Source organism: Somniosus microcephalus, chromosome 5 (assembly GCF_052327205.1).
Source record: "Somniosus microcephalus isolate GS21.2 chromosome 5, FLI_Smic_1.0, whole genome shotgun sequence".
NCBI lineage: Eukaryota > Metazoa > Chordata > Chondrichthyes > Squaliformes > Somniosidae > Somniosus > Somniosus microcephalus.
Window position 1 is genome coordinate 117,240,784 of NC_140991.1, and position 13,055 is coordinate 117,253,838.

Here is a 13,055-nt window from a genome sequence, read left to right on the forward strand (position 1 = left end):
AAGAAACCTGGGATGGGAGTATATGGCTCATACTCAGAGCCACGAGTGTCAGGGAAGGATAGGCTGGCGCTTACTTCAACAAAGTGCCTGCATATTACCTATATCCCTTCATGCACCTCAGCAAATAATCAGCAACCATCCCAACTTCAAGCTACTTTCTCAAGCGTGTCACCTGCAAATTTCCAGCTTCTATCTCCCATCCTAACTCTTGTCCCTTTTTCTCTTTCTTCTAGGCCCTTTTTGGCAGCAAGAGGTTACTGCAGAAGACACCTCAGAGGAGAACAATCGGCCCGAGGATGCACCGCCACATGCTCCATCCCTCCCAGGCACCAGCTCAGACATTGGCACTCCACTCGATTGCAATACTGAGCTAGAAGGATTTGCACTTGATGAAGTACCCAGCACCAGTGAGGATCAGCAGGTGCTGGTGGAAGGAACAGCCCAGAAGAGAGCTCATCAGAGGGCACGGTCCTCTCCCAGCTCTGCTGAGGACAGAAATGAGGACTTTGTGGGCCTAGCCATGAAAAGGAAACTGCTGGCCTCAAACATGCAGTTGTGTGATGTATTGGACGGCCTGCCGTAGGATTTCACCACAATGGCAGAAAGTGAGCAGGAGTCTACTTCCTGCCTGTATGGTGTCACTGTGCTTGGCATTAGCACACTGCAGTCTACCTGGGGGAGGTGTGGTCATCTGCAGGGACAGCTGCTTCCGGACCCTCACAACAGGTGCCAAGTTCACAGGCTTTGCAGTTTGGGTGGAAGTTCAAACAGCTAGTATGCAGGCTCCGGGCTCCATGTTGGAGAAACAAATGGCCATCATGAACAGATTTGTAAAGTGAGTAAACAGGGGCTCTGAAGGAATTATCCACAAGGTTCGTTCCTGCAGATTTTATTTCTCTAATTTAAAAACAATGCAAGTTAAAATCAACAGTACGTAATGTTAGCCTCTCATCAGTCAATTGTTATGCAGGTCAGATTTTTTTTTTTACATATAAAGCAAATCACCGGTTATTGTGGCATTGGAGTACGTAAGCAATTCTCTATCTGTAATGTCGAAATTTATTGAATACGGTCACAGTAGAGTTTATATAATGTCCATCCCATGAAAAGCACCCCAGGTCGAATTTTTTTTTAGGAGTCATTAAAAAGCATTAGCAGATTCTACATGTGTCTCAACAATGCAAAGCATTTTTCAAGATCAAACTTTAGTTATACCCCTGTATATGCAAACTGCAAGATTGACAGCATTGGTTTTAACCTTTGAAGATACACTTAAGTATGAAATCTATTAGTTTATATATATTTATTTTTTTAAGGAGAGAATACCACATCCATCATTTCCTCCCCATTCCATGATGTCCAAGCACTACTGGCAGTGAATGTGTAGGCCTATGACCTGCTCCAAGGTCTCCACTAGTGCTGCTCTTAGTCAGTTACTCGGAAGCACACGTTAGCAACGTAGAAATGGCTCTTCGCTCAATCTTATTCTGTGGGCAGGCATCTGCCCACTCCAATCTGTGCCTTCCCACAGCAAGCCAGCTGAGAACAACAGCTTGGTAGTGTGGGTTACCACATTTCCATCCCCCTCTGCAAGGTGCAGTAAATTGGTGCTCCAACACGTTGCAATTAACTTTTTCTTTTCCAAATGCTCAGATTCTCAGTCAATCAAATGACCATAGAATCATAGAATGGTTCCAGCAGAGTAGGAGGCCATTCGGCCCATCGAGCCCGTGCCAGCTCTCTGCAAAGGCCCAATCCCCTGTCCTTTCCCCGTAGCCCTGCAAATTTTTTCCTTCAGGTACTTGTCTAATTCCCTTTGAAAACCACGATTGAATCTGCCTCCATTGCTCTTTCAGGCAGTGCATTCCAGATCATAACCACTCGCAGCGTAAAAAAGATTTTCCTCATGTCGCCTTTGGATCTTCTGCCAATCACCTTAAATCTGTGTCCTCTGGTTCTCGAACTTCCACCAATGGGAACAGTTTCTCTATCTACTCTGTCTAAATCCCTCATAACTTCTATCAAATCTCCTCTCAATCTTCTCTGCTCAAAGGAGAACAACCCCAGCCTCTCCACATAACTGAAGTCCCTCATCCCTGGAACCATTCTTATAAATCTTTTCGGCACCCTCTCTAAAGCCTTCACATCCTTCCTAAATTGGACACAATACTCCAGTTGTGGCCGAACCAGTGTTTTATAAAGGTTCATCATAACTTCCTTGCTTTTGTACTCTATGCCTCTATTTATAAAGCCCTGGATCCCGTATGCTTTTTTAACCGCTTTCTCAACCTGCCCTGCCACCTTCAACGATTTGTGCACATATACCCCCAGGTCTCTCTGTTCCTGCACCCCCTTTAGAATTGTACCCTTTAATTTATATTGCCTCTCCTCATTCTTCCTACCAAAATGTATCACTTCACACTTTTCTGCGTTAAACTTAATCTGCCTATCCTCCTCACTGATCACTATACTTCCAAGTTTTGTGTCATCTACAAATTTTGAAATAGTGCCCTGTACACTTAAGCCCAAGTCATTAATATATATCAAGAAAAGCAGAGGTCCTAGTACTGACCCCTGGGGAACACCAATGTATACATTCCTCCAGTCCTAAAAACAACTGTTCACCACTACTCTCTGTTTCCTGTCACTTAGCCAGTTTTGCATCCATGCTGCCACTGTACCTTTTATTCCATGGCTTCAACTTTGCTGGCAAGTCTATTATGTGGCAATTTATCAAACGCCTTTTGGAAGTCCATGTACACCACGTCAACCGCATTGCCCTCATCAACCCTCTCTGTTACCTCATCAAAAAATTCAATCAAGTTAGTTAAACACGATTTACATTTAACAAGTCAGTGCTGGCTTCCTTAATTAATCCACACTTGTCCAAGTGGCTGTTAATTTTGTCCTGGATTATTGTTTCTAAAAGCTTCCGCACCACCGAGGTTAAGCTGACTGCTTGCAACCTTTTTTGAACAAGGGTGTAACACTTGCAGTTCCCCAGTCCTCTGGCACCACCCCCATATCCAAGGAGGATTGGAAGATTATGGCCAGTACCTCCACAATTTCCACCTTTACTTTCTTCAGCATCCTAGGATGCATCCCATCTGGTCCTGGTGACTTATGTACTTTAAGTAAAGCCAGTCTTTCTAGCACCTCCTCTATTAATTTTTATCCCATCCAATATCTCAACTACCTCCTCTTTCACTATGACTTTGGCAGCATCTTCTTCCTTGGTAAAGACAGAGGCAAAGTACTCATTTAGTACCTCAGCCTTGCCCTCTACCTCCCTGCATAGGTCTCCTTTTTTGGTCCCTAATCGGCCCCACCCCTACTCTTATTACCCATTTATTATTTATATACCATATTTTATCTCCTCAATTTCTGGGGCAAAAACTGCTTAATGTGAGAACTACTGTTCCACCACACCAATTAGTCTAGCGATCTTGTGCCTGTCTCACTCAAGTTACTAAAAAGTACTGTACTGCATGTCAGCGCTGTCCGCCATGGCTCAGTGGCAGCATTCTCACCCGAGTTACAAGGTTGTGGGTTCAAGTCCCACTCCAGAGGTTTGAGCACATAATCCAGGCTGCCACTTCAGTGCAGCACTGAGGGAATGTTACTGTTGGAAATGCCGCCTTTCGGATGAGATGTTAAACTGAGGCCCCTTCTGCCCTCTCAGATGGATATAAAAGATCTCATTGCATTATTTTGAAGAATTAGTTCTCCCTGGCATCCTGGCCAATATTTATCCCTCAACCATCATCACTAAAACAGATTATCTGGTCATGTATCTCACTGCTGTTTGTGGGACCTTGTGTGCACAAATTAGCTGCCATGTTTCCTACATTACAACAGTGACTACACTTCAAAAGCACTTCATTGGCAGTAAAGTGCTTTGGGACATCGCAAGGTCTTGAAAGATGTCATATAAAATCAAAGTTCTTTCCTTTCTTTCTTCCTGCACAGCCGTCAAACTGACAAGTGTAGAATTTTCCACAGATTAACTTATTTGCTCTGCAAAGAATTACAAATAAAATAATCTATTGTTGTTCTTACTTACCTTTGACTCACATTTCTTGTGACATGCATACTTGCAAACTGGAAAAAAAAAATTAAAAAAATTAGAATGGTTGATAGCAAAAGCAAATGTCATTGTGCCACATTTGTGTGGGACACGTACAATTGTAGAGCCATCACTGTTATTCTACGTGACTTTTGGCAGCATTATCATTTCAGCCATTCAAAGAAACATTTCGATTAGTTACACAATGAATGGCAGAGGGGTTTCCAAAATGGTGGCACCAAGCAAGTCTTGTTAGTTCATGAGGGTAACACACAGTTCACAATAAAACATATCTGGATCAACTAAATGTGCAATGATTATGTTGCAATTGTTAATCCCTCAGTAAGGATGTCCTCATGCATCATTACATGGAGCGTACTGTATCTACCATGACATCTGCCACCAACTCTCAAAAATCAGACAGAAAAGTCAATAAAACTGTTCTGCACTAGTGCCAGAGAACATAACTAAAAAGATGATAAATGAGTAATTTCTGAAAACATCAAAAGATTACTGCCTGGCAATCACGTCCCCCACCCCACCCCTTCAATTATCCCTCTGGTTTTCTGCTCTTCCACCTGCTCCTCTGAAAGTTGTGACTCCTGGTAGGTTACAACAGTTGATGGTCTGCTTCAACATGGCAACGCCTGAACAGCCATCTAGCTGATGTCACGCTAACATCATAGAAAGGAGATCCAACCTGGGCCTTTCCATGTTTGTAGGTGAACTTGCTTTCAATTCACTTCCACAGCCCAAAAATGACTGAACATTTTGGGTCTGACAGTCTTGTGGGCAGTTGACTTGACAAATAATTAGCAACTTCTGCAATGCTGTTAACAATTTTAAACTGAGCACTAGGTCGTGCAGGACAGAAAGTGATGCAGAGCCCTACTAATGTGAAGGAGCCTACACCATCAACTGAGCTTCACGCGAGAAATTCCAAGATCCCGATTTTCTCCCGGGTGGCTCGCAGCAGTGCCCGGGAGATAAATCTTGCATTCCTGGAGACTTGAAGTCAATCCAGGAAGGTTGTCTACTCTAGCTATGACAAGTTTCACCAGGAGTCCCATTTTAGCGCCGGGCCCCGTGGTCCTGGGTGTTAATCCATCGCTGGCAGTGGCTATCCATCTTCTTGGCTAGGGAATGGAGTCAGCCTATCAAAAGAGGGACTGGAGAGCAAATACAAAATCCCTGTCCTTCTAAAACATCTGAACAATAACCAACCACCTGCAACATGAATTGGTGTATGAACTGCTATGGACATCAGCAATCACTCATACAGCAATATACTGCCATGCATCTGTCACTCGAACGTGAACTGCAAGTACAGTCTTCTGCTTACCAGAACCATAGACACATAGCACCTTGAGCATGCATCACTGACACATACATGACACGCACTTCTGTAACCGACATTACTTCTTCAACATAGAAATGTTCTGCATGGCAGTGAACCAATAATTTATATTGCACATCATCAGAAAGCATGTGTGCCTACATGCTCATGCTGTCCACAGAAATAACCACATTAACTCATTACATAACTAAGTGGTTTCCGCACCAACAGGAAAAAGCAGAAAAATGGAAAGAGGGGAAAGGAAATTGTAAACCCGATGGAATATGAAAGGAAAGGAAGCTAGGCAGACAGAAAAAAGATAAACAAAACAAAGATAAAAGGAAATAAACCAATAACATGCAGAGAAATAAGACTCCCGTGCCTTTTTTCTTGTTTATATTTGTGTTCACTGTGGTCATTACAGTTCTTCATTCACTATCAATTTTATTTTCTGTTTTATTCACTTGGTGTTCAGACCTTTCATTTTTGTTCCTCTATAACTTAGATTAAAATATTCCCTGCAAGGGTCTTATTAACATCAAGAATTCTCTGGAACCTGGGTCCCACTCCTCACCCCACTGCCACTTAGGCATGTATTGCAGGTGACAAATGTGTGTCATACTAAAATTAAAAAGCACTGAAAGAAATAATTTGTAACATTTTACAAATAAGTAATAGTGCATTTTGCAGACTCACCTCTACATGAAAGGCCTTGACTGCTGTTGATGAGTTGTTTGCAGATGCTGCAGGTTTTTGGCTTTTTGAAAGTCTTGTTCTTGAAGGTATGGGAACTGGAAACTAACTCTTCAGGCTGAAACATCAAACATTAGACAGCTTTTTCAGCATAAGTTTGAGAAAGCAGGAGTTTTACTTCATAGTGTATTAGGAAGAAAGTTTCTAAAAAAATATAGGTCACAAGTAAAAACTTGGCAATGTAGCTTATGATATAAATCTCAGCTATCCTAACCATATTGGAAGCCTCACATGACACTAACAGCTGACAGAAAGAAGTCCACAACCTGACTGTGACAATAAGGAAGTTCTGTCTTTATTTCATATAGCATCTTTAAATAGCTAGACTTAAAATGGAAGCGGTCTCTCAATGACAACTTACATTTAAGAAAGTGCCTTTAGCACAGAAAAACATTCCAACGCCAATCACGGAAGCACAAGGAAAATGGATGCTGAGCCAAAAAAGGAGCAATTAAGAGGGGTGGCAAAAGCTGTGTCAAAAAAGTGGGTTTTAGGGAAGATCTTAAAAGGGGGCCAGGTGCAGGGGCAGAGTTCAGGGAGGGAATTCCTGACAGTGAGACCGAGACAGCTGAGGGATCAAGAAGATGGGGGATACACAAGAGGCCAGAAGTACCGGAGAGGGTTTATAGGGATGGAGGTTGGTCCCTTTATAAGAAAATAGGGAAGCATGAGGCCATGTTGGCATTTAAACACAAGGATGATAACGTTATACTGGAGGAATTGTGGGATCAGAAGCCAATTTGGTGCAGAATGAAGTATAGGCATCAGATGTTACGGCGATGGATGTAGGCAGGCTTTGCAATTGAGGTACGAGGTCAGAAGTTCAGTTGACGATGGAACAGGGTGCCGGGGTTGTGAGCAGTCTGATTCAGACAGTGGCCAGGGAGAGTGGGAGGGATCGGAGTTTGTGTTGGAGGCCAAAGACAATGGCTTCAGCCTTCCCAATGGAGGAAACTGTGGCTAATCTAAGACAGTATGTTGGACAACAGTCCGACAGTGAAGGGGTCGTGAAAGGCCAGAATGAAATATCCCTAGGTGTCAGATGCATACATGTGGAAGCTGATCCTATGTTTGCAGATAATGCTGCCCGTTAAGAGAAAAGAGGGCTAAGGATAGATCCTTGGGTTACTCTGGAGGTAATGGTATAAGGGCAGGAAGACAAACCTTTGCTGGAGATGCTTGGGCTACGATTGGATAGAAGAGTGGAAGCAGGCAAGTATGGTTCCACCGATTCGGATCCGGACAATGGAGGAAGATGGGTGTGGTCAATCATTTCAAAGGCTGCAGAAAGGTCGAGGAGAGATAATGCACCACAATCACAGTTAGAGAATGTCGCTCATAAATTTTAATTAGGGCCATTTGGTACTGTGGGACAGGCATAAACCTGACGAGCAATTAAAATGGGATTTGAAGAGAAAGTAAACATGGACCCGAGAGGCAAAAACAAGTTCAGAAACCTTCGATAGGAAAGGGTGGTTAAAGATAGGACTGTAGTTAGCGAGGGTCAAGGATGTACATTTTGTAGAGGATGGTGTTGAGAACAGTTTTGAAACAGAGGGGGACAGTGCCCAAGGAGTGGAAACATTATCAGCTAAAATTGGGGCTAGGAAGGGAAGTTGGTGATCAAGAATGTAATAGTAATGGGGTCAAAGCTTGGAGGGGGCAGGGGGGAGGAGATAAGGGAGAAACTAGATATGACTGGTTCAGGGCTAGGATAACTGGAAGTTTGGCTTATTGGTCAAGGGAAATAGCCGAAGCGGCGGAACGGATGTTTTTGTTTTAAATCTTGGTGATGAAGAAATCCATGAGCTTCTTACATTTGTTGTTAGAGGTGACGATGGAGGAGACGGGGTGGGGGGGGGCGTTCAAGGAGGCAGTTGGTTGTGGAGAAAAATTAGTTACTTTGTTCTCCAGGATGATTCTACAGTAGTGAGTGGTTTTGGCAGAAACCCTCGCTAAAGTTCAAAATGAAGTATGAGCAACAGGTTGTCTATTGGGAACCAGGCAAGGCTGATTGGTCTAGAAATTATTCAAGATTAAGGGGCTTTGTTCCAGGTGCAAATTGAATTACATGTTGTCAGCAATGTGTTTGGCATTCTGAATGTGTGATAAATTACTCATTAATCCATGTAATAGTCCCTAGGTATTGTGTCTTTGATCATGGATGATGGCAGCTTCAGGCATCCTTAAATTGTCTACCTATTGTGGGATTCTGCAGTGTTTGGTTCCAGCAGAAGCACTGAACTCCATGGCTGAACTGGAATCCTCACTGCCATCTCATCTTCAAGGTCCATAGTAAAAAACCTTACTGTTCATCCAAAAGCCCAGAAAATTGCTGTGATGTTGAGGTATTTTCTGCCTTTGGAGGTGACAGGAGAATGTAGGAGGCATCCCATAAATTATCCAGTAAGTGGTTTACTGCAATTCCGGGTCAAGTGTTAAACCAGGTAAGAGGCATCGATAGTCAAAAGGCATTCAGTCCACTTATGGAAACTCCCCTTTATCCATGAGCACGAGAGCTAGTGTTGGGATAAAACCTAAACTCCAACAATAACAAATAACAAGATGTCTGGGACTTACACCGCCAACCTGACTTTTGGCCGCACTCTCTCTATTGGCAGCACATAGTCACCAGAGGGCACTCTGAACATTAAATTGTAACAAAAAGCAATCCCAGCACTGCCAACAGCAGTTATCCTGCTGGTTATTAGAATTTAATACTTCACGTGCTAAAGCTCATTCTTTAATGAGGCAGCTTGCCTTTTTCCACTTGTGGCCTGATATTCTATACATCTTTCTGCCTCCATTACCAATATTCAGTGCTATTCGGTCTCCTCTTGCTCTCAGCAAGAAACAGAACAGGAATGTCATTGGGAAGGAGACATCTGTAGTGCAAGATTCGAAGAATTATCAAAACTACAGCTCCTATTAAGAGTGGCTGGCCATCTGGATTTTTTTTAACCTCCACTTCACTGGTGGGAAAGTGCCTGGTCTGCACGCAGCAGTTTCCCATGGTTTAAAACAGGAGTTTAAGAATCAGGATGTAGGACGTTTAAGACTCCACTTCAGTTTTGATGTACATTTTCTGCCATTCTTCTCGTTTAAAAAATAAATAAACCCAGGTAAGAGAGGAAGAAATTGATGTATACCTTCCAGTGAAAATCAGAGCAAAATTAAACACGACAGAAATGCCAATAATTTTGGATCTTTAATTATTTTGGCTCATTTAAGCTTGAACAAATTTTTCATCCTGATGGCTGAATGGGTAAATTAAATATGTTACTGAGCCATACAGATGCAAAGAATCCCAGGTTTAATCCCGGATCTGTATGGAGTGAGCTGATCTCAGCCAAGGCTGTTGCCAGTGGCTACAATTAGTCTTATTGTCCCGGAATTAGATTGGAGAAATTAATAGCCTGCGCTCCCTTCCTGATTGCTATCCAGTGACCTTTGCTGAGAATATACATGTAGATATCAAAGGAGGACAGCAACAAGCATAACTGTGGTGATCGATTAACCTGCGAACACTCAATGTCTACACGTGAACAACGACCACTTAGTTTAAGTCATCAGGCACCATCTTTGAGGAGAGAAGGGGCAGAAGCTGGGGTGAAATATTTTCCACCCAATTTATTCAGGCTATACTATTTTTTTTCTTCTGCAGTGACAGTGTACTACAAAGCGAGAGGAGATGCAAATACCACATTAAATTTCAGCTCCATGTTAGCTGAAAGAGCCCTATAAAACACCACCTTATAAATTAACAGACAGACATCCAACAGGCTGGCATTTAAGCTGAGCAGGAGAAATTTTAGATTACAAAAACATATTGGTGAAAATGTATAAACTGAACATGAAAATCCGTTATACTTTAAAACCGCATCTTGCAAACATCACTAACATTTGCATGCGGCATTGAAACGAGTAAGCACAACGCACTGCCCTAAAGAGAACGATAAAGCCCCTCATTGAAACGAGTAAGCACAACACACTGCCCTAAAGAGAACGATAAAGCCCCTCATTGAAACGAGTAAGCACAACGCACTGCACTAAAGAGAACGATAAAGCCCCTCATTGAAACAAGTAAGCACAACACACTGCCCTAAAGAGAACGATAAAGCCCCTCTAAAACATTGCCAAGAGACAAATAAGGCTAGTTAAAAACTTAGCACTTTACAATGCGTGTCCAGGGGTCTTCGGAGTTGATTCATGAGAAAGAAAACAGAACTCTTATGAGTTCTATGTGCATGTGAGTTATGGATGTGAAATGATTATATTTTACAGTATTCCCCATCACTTCTGTTGTAAACTTAAGTGACAAAGCCAAGTCTGTTCTTTGTTATTCACATTCCAGCTCTTTGCAGGGTAATTTAACACGGCTGCTTTTACAGAAAGCTTACTCTGTTCATCGTCACATCGCCTCAATTCACATATTCCCATATATTCTCAGGCAGAATGGCAGGAATTTCATAACCATTTGGAGTTTTCAAAATCCACAGGATTTTGTTACATAAAACAGAGCACAGATCAGTGACAGCACAGATCTAGAGACAAGATTCAAGGCCAAAATCACTTGCACTATTAGGGAGGTTTAACTTGGATATTATGGAGCCTCTCTGTTCAGAAAGAAAACATCGGGCACTGCACACAAGTATAACAACCCCCTCCAGCAAAAGCGCTTGTTTCTAAAAAATAAAATTGACGAGTATATGCGAGTTGTATCTGTTTTTAAAAAATGTAAAGATGTTTAAAAGTATCATCCGGAGTTCATGCATACAACGACCTTCTTTTCTTTGATCCTACAATGTAGCATTAGTACACTGACTTCATGGATAAGAGTAAATCATCATTAAAGAATCATACCAAGCAACTAAGAGATGTGTCTGATGTCATTCTTTGAAGTGGAAATGACTTTCACTGCAGCACACAAAAATAGCCCAAGTGTTTGAAGAATAAAGTTGCTCCAAATCTTCCTCAGTTCCAGTTGGAATGTTAAAACCAGTAAGTAGAACCCAGAACAAATGTTATTCACTTAAAATAGAATCAGTAGCTTAGGCAATATGAACATACAATTCCTCTCTATTATAGAGTCTGAAAAATAAATGGGCTGAAGCCACCATTAAGATAGTAAATTCAGAAAAACGTAATAAATATTGGTATTGTGCAGCTTAACTTCAGGACCAGTATTTTAAAAAAGAGTGAAGTAGGAAAGTATACAGTTTAGCTTATTATCTATATATATATATATATATATATATATAAAAAAGGCCACAGAGGGCGGTGGAGGCCAGTTCATTAAATATATTCAAGAAAGAGTTGGATATATTTCTTAAGGCTAAAGGGATCAAAGGATATGGGGAGAAGGCAGGGACAGGGTACTGAATTTGGATGATCAGCCATGATCTCATTGAATGGCGGAGCAGGCTCGAAGGGCTGAATGGCCTACTCCTGCTCCTATCTTCTATGTTTCTATGATATGTCTATCTGTCTGTCTCTCTGGCCGGCAATACAATCAAAAGTTAGAGAGCGTACCTACACATATGTTATATCAAAAGAAAGCTCATCATTCAGGGACTCTTGTAGGTGTATTTACTTTTTGCTCGGACAAAAATTGGGCCGACGGTATCCAAAAAACTTTCAAAATTCCACTCATTATCCGCTCATTTGCATCGAGTGGGGGCGGGTTCATTGTGTGTGCGGGCGGGCCATCCTACAGTTGAGTGACGTGATGATTGACCAATCCTACAGTTCAGTGACCTGACGGTTGACTGAGGTGAGTCGCCGCCATCTTGATTCCAAACTTTTCATTTCTTTTTCCCCACTTTCTGCGTGTTTCTTTTCAAATCTACATTTCCAGCAAAAAAAAAGGTGCTTTTAAAACACAAATTGTTTTTAAAAAAAGTTAATTAATTTGTAAATCTTTTCTCTAACATCTAGAATTTTCCTACCTTTCACCGTTTTTCCAGGCCTGTAAGCCTGGGCCTCTGTTGCCCAGCCACGCCCGAGCTAAGCACCACCCGTCGCGCTCAACAAGCGGCTCGCGATCGCCGCCATCTTTGTGAAGGCTGGAGGGGGCGGGCCTGAGCAGAGTGTCGCCACCGCCGCCATCTTAGTAAAGGCGGGTGGAGCAGGAGTCAGCGCGCGCGACTTGAGTCCGGCCGGGCCTCACGCGGCGGCGTCTCTCTCTCTCTGCTCTTGAAGCCGGCTCGGGTGGGGGGTGGGGCTCGGGAGATCGGGGTTCGGCAGATCGGGGCTCGGGGGGGGGGGGGCGGGGCTCGTGAGATCGGGCTTTGGAGATCGGGGGGGGGAGCCTCGGAGATGGGGGGCGGGGCTCGGGAGATCGGGCCTTGGGAGATCGGCGCTCGGGAGATCGGGAGGCGGGGCTCGGGAGATCGGGGGCGGGGCTCGGGCCTCGTGAGATCGGGCCTCGGGAGGGCGGGGGTGGGGCTCGGACATCGGGGGGCGGGGCTCGGGACATCGGGAGATCGGGGGGCGGGTCATCGGGAGATCGGGGGCGGGTCATCGGAGATCGGGGGGCGGGAGATCGGGGGGCGGGAGATCGGGAGATGGGATATCGGGAGATCGGGGGGCGGGAGATCGGGGGGCGGGAGATCGGGGGCGGGAGATCGGAGATGGATATCGGGAGATCGGGGGGCGGGAGATCGGGGGGCGGGAGATCGGGCGATGGGATATCGGGAGATCGGGGGGCGGGATATCGGGAGATCGGGGGCGGGATATCGGAGATCGGGGGGCGGGATATCGGGAGATCGGGGGGCGGGATATCGGAGATCGGGGGGCGGGAGATCGGGAGATCGGGGGGCGGGAGATCGGGGGGCGGATATCGGAGGCGGGACATCGGGAGATTGGGGGCGGGGGCTCAGGGACTCCCCCCCCCCCCCC

General features: G+C 44.1%; 1 protein-coding gene across 10 annotated transcripts in view; it reads right to left on the minus strand.

Annotated features, from left to right (window-relative positions):
- tns3 (tensin 3) overlaps window positions 1-13,055 on the minus strand; it is a 532,570-nt gene that overhangs the window by 346,555 nt on the left and 172,960 nt on the right. For 9 of the 10 annotated variants that reach the window (XM_085988093.1, XM_085988094.1, XM_085988102.1 and 6 more), the window contains 2 exons: window positions 6,099-6,213; window positions 4,064-4,101 (listed from right to left, as the gene is read on the minus strand). In XM_085988093.1, coding sequence (XP_085844219.1) covers window positions 4,064-4,101; window positions 6,099-6,213 — 153 coding nt within the window. Of the gene's footprint in view, window positions 1-4,063; window positions 4,102-6,098; window positions 6,214-7,319; window positions 7,415-13,055 lie in introns of those variants that run through there. The other variant, XM_085988101.1, reaches the window with a different exon arrangement.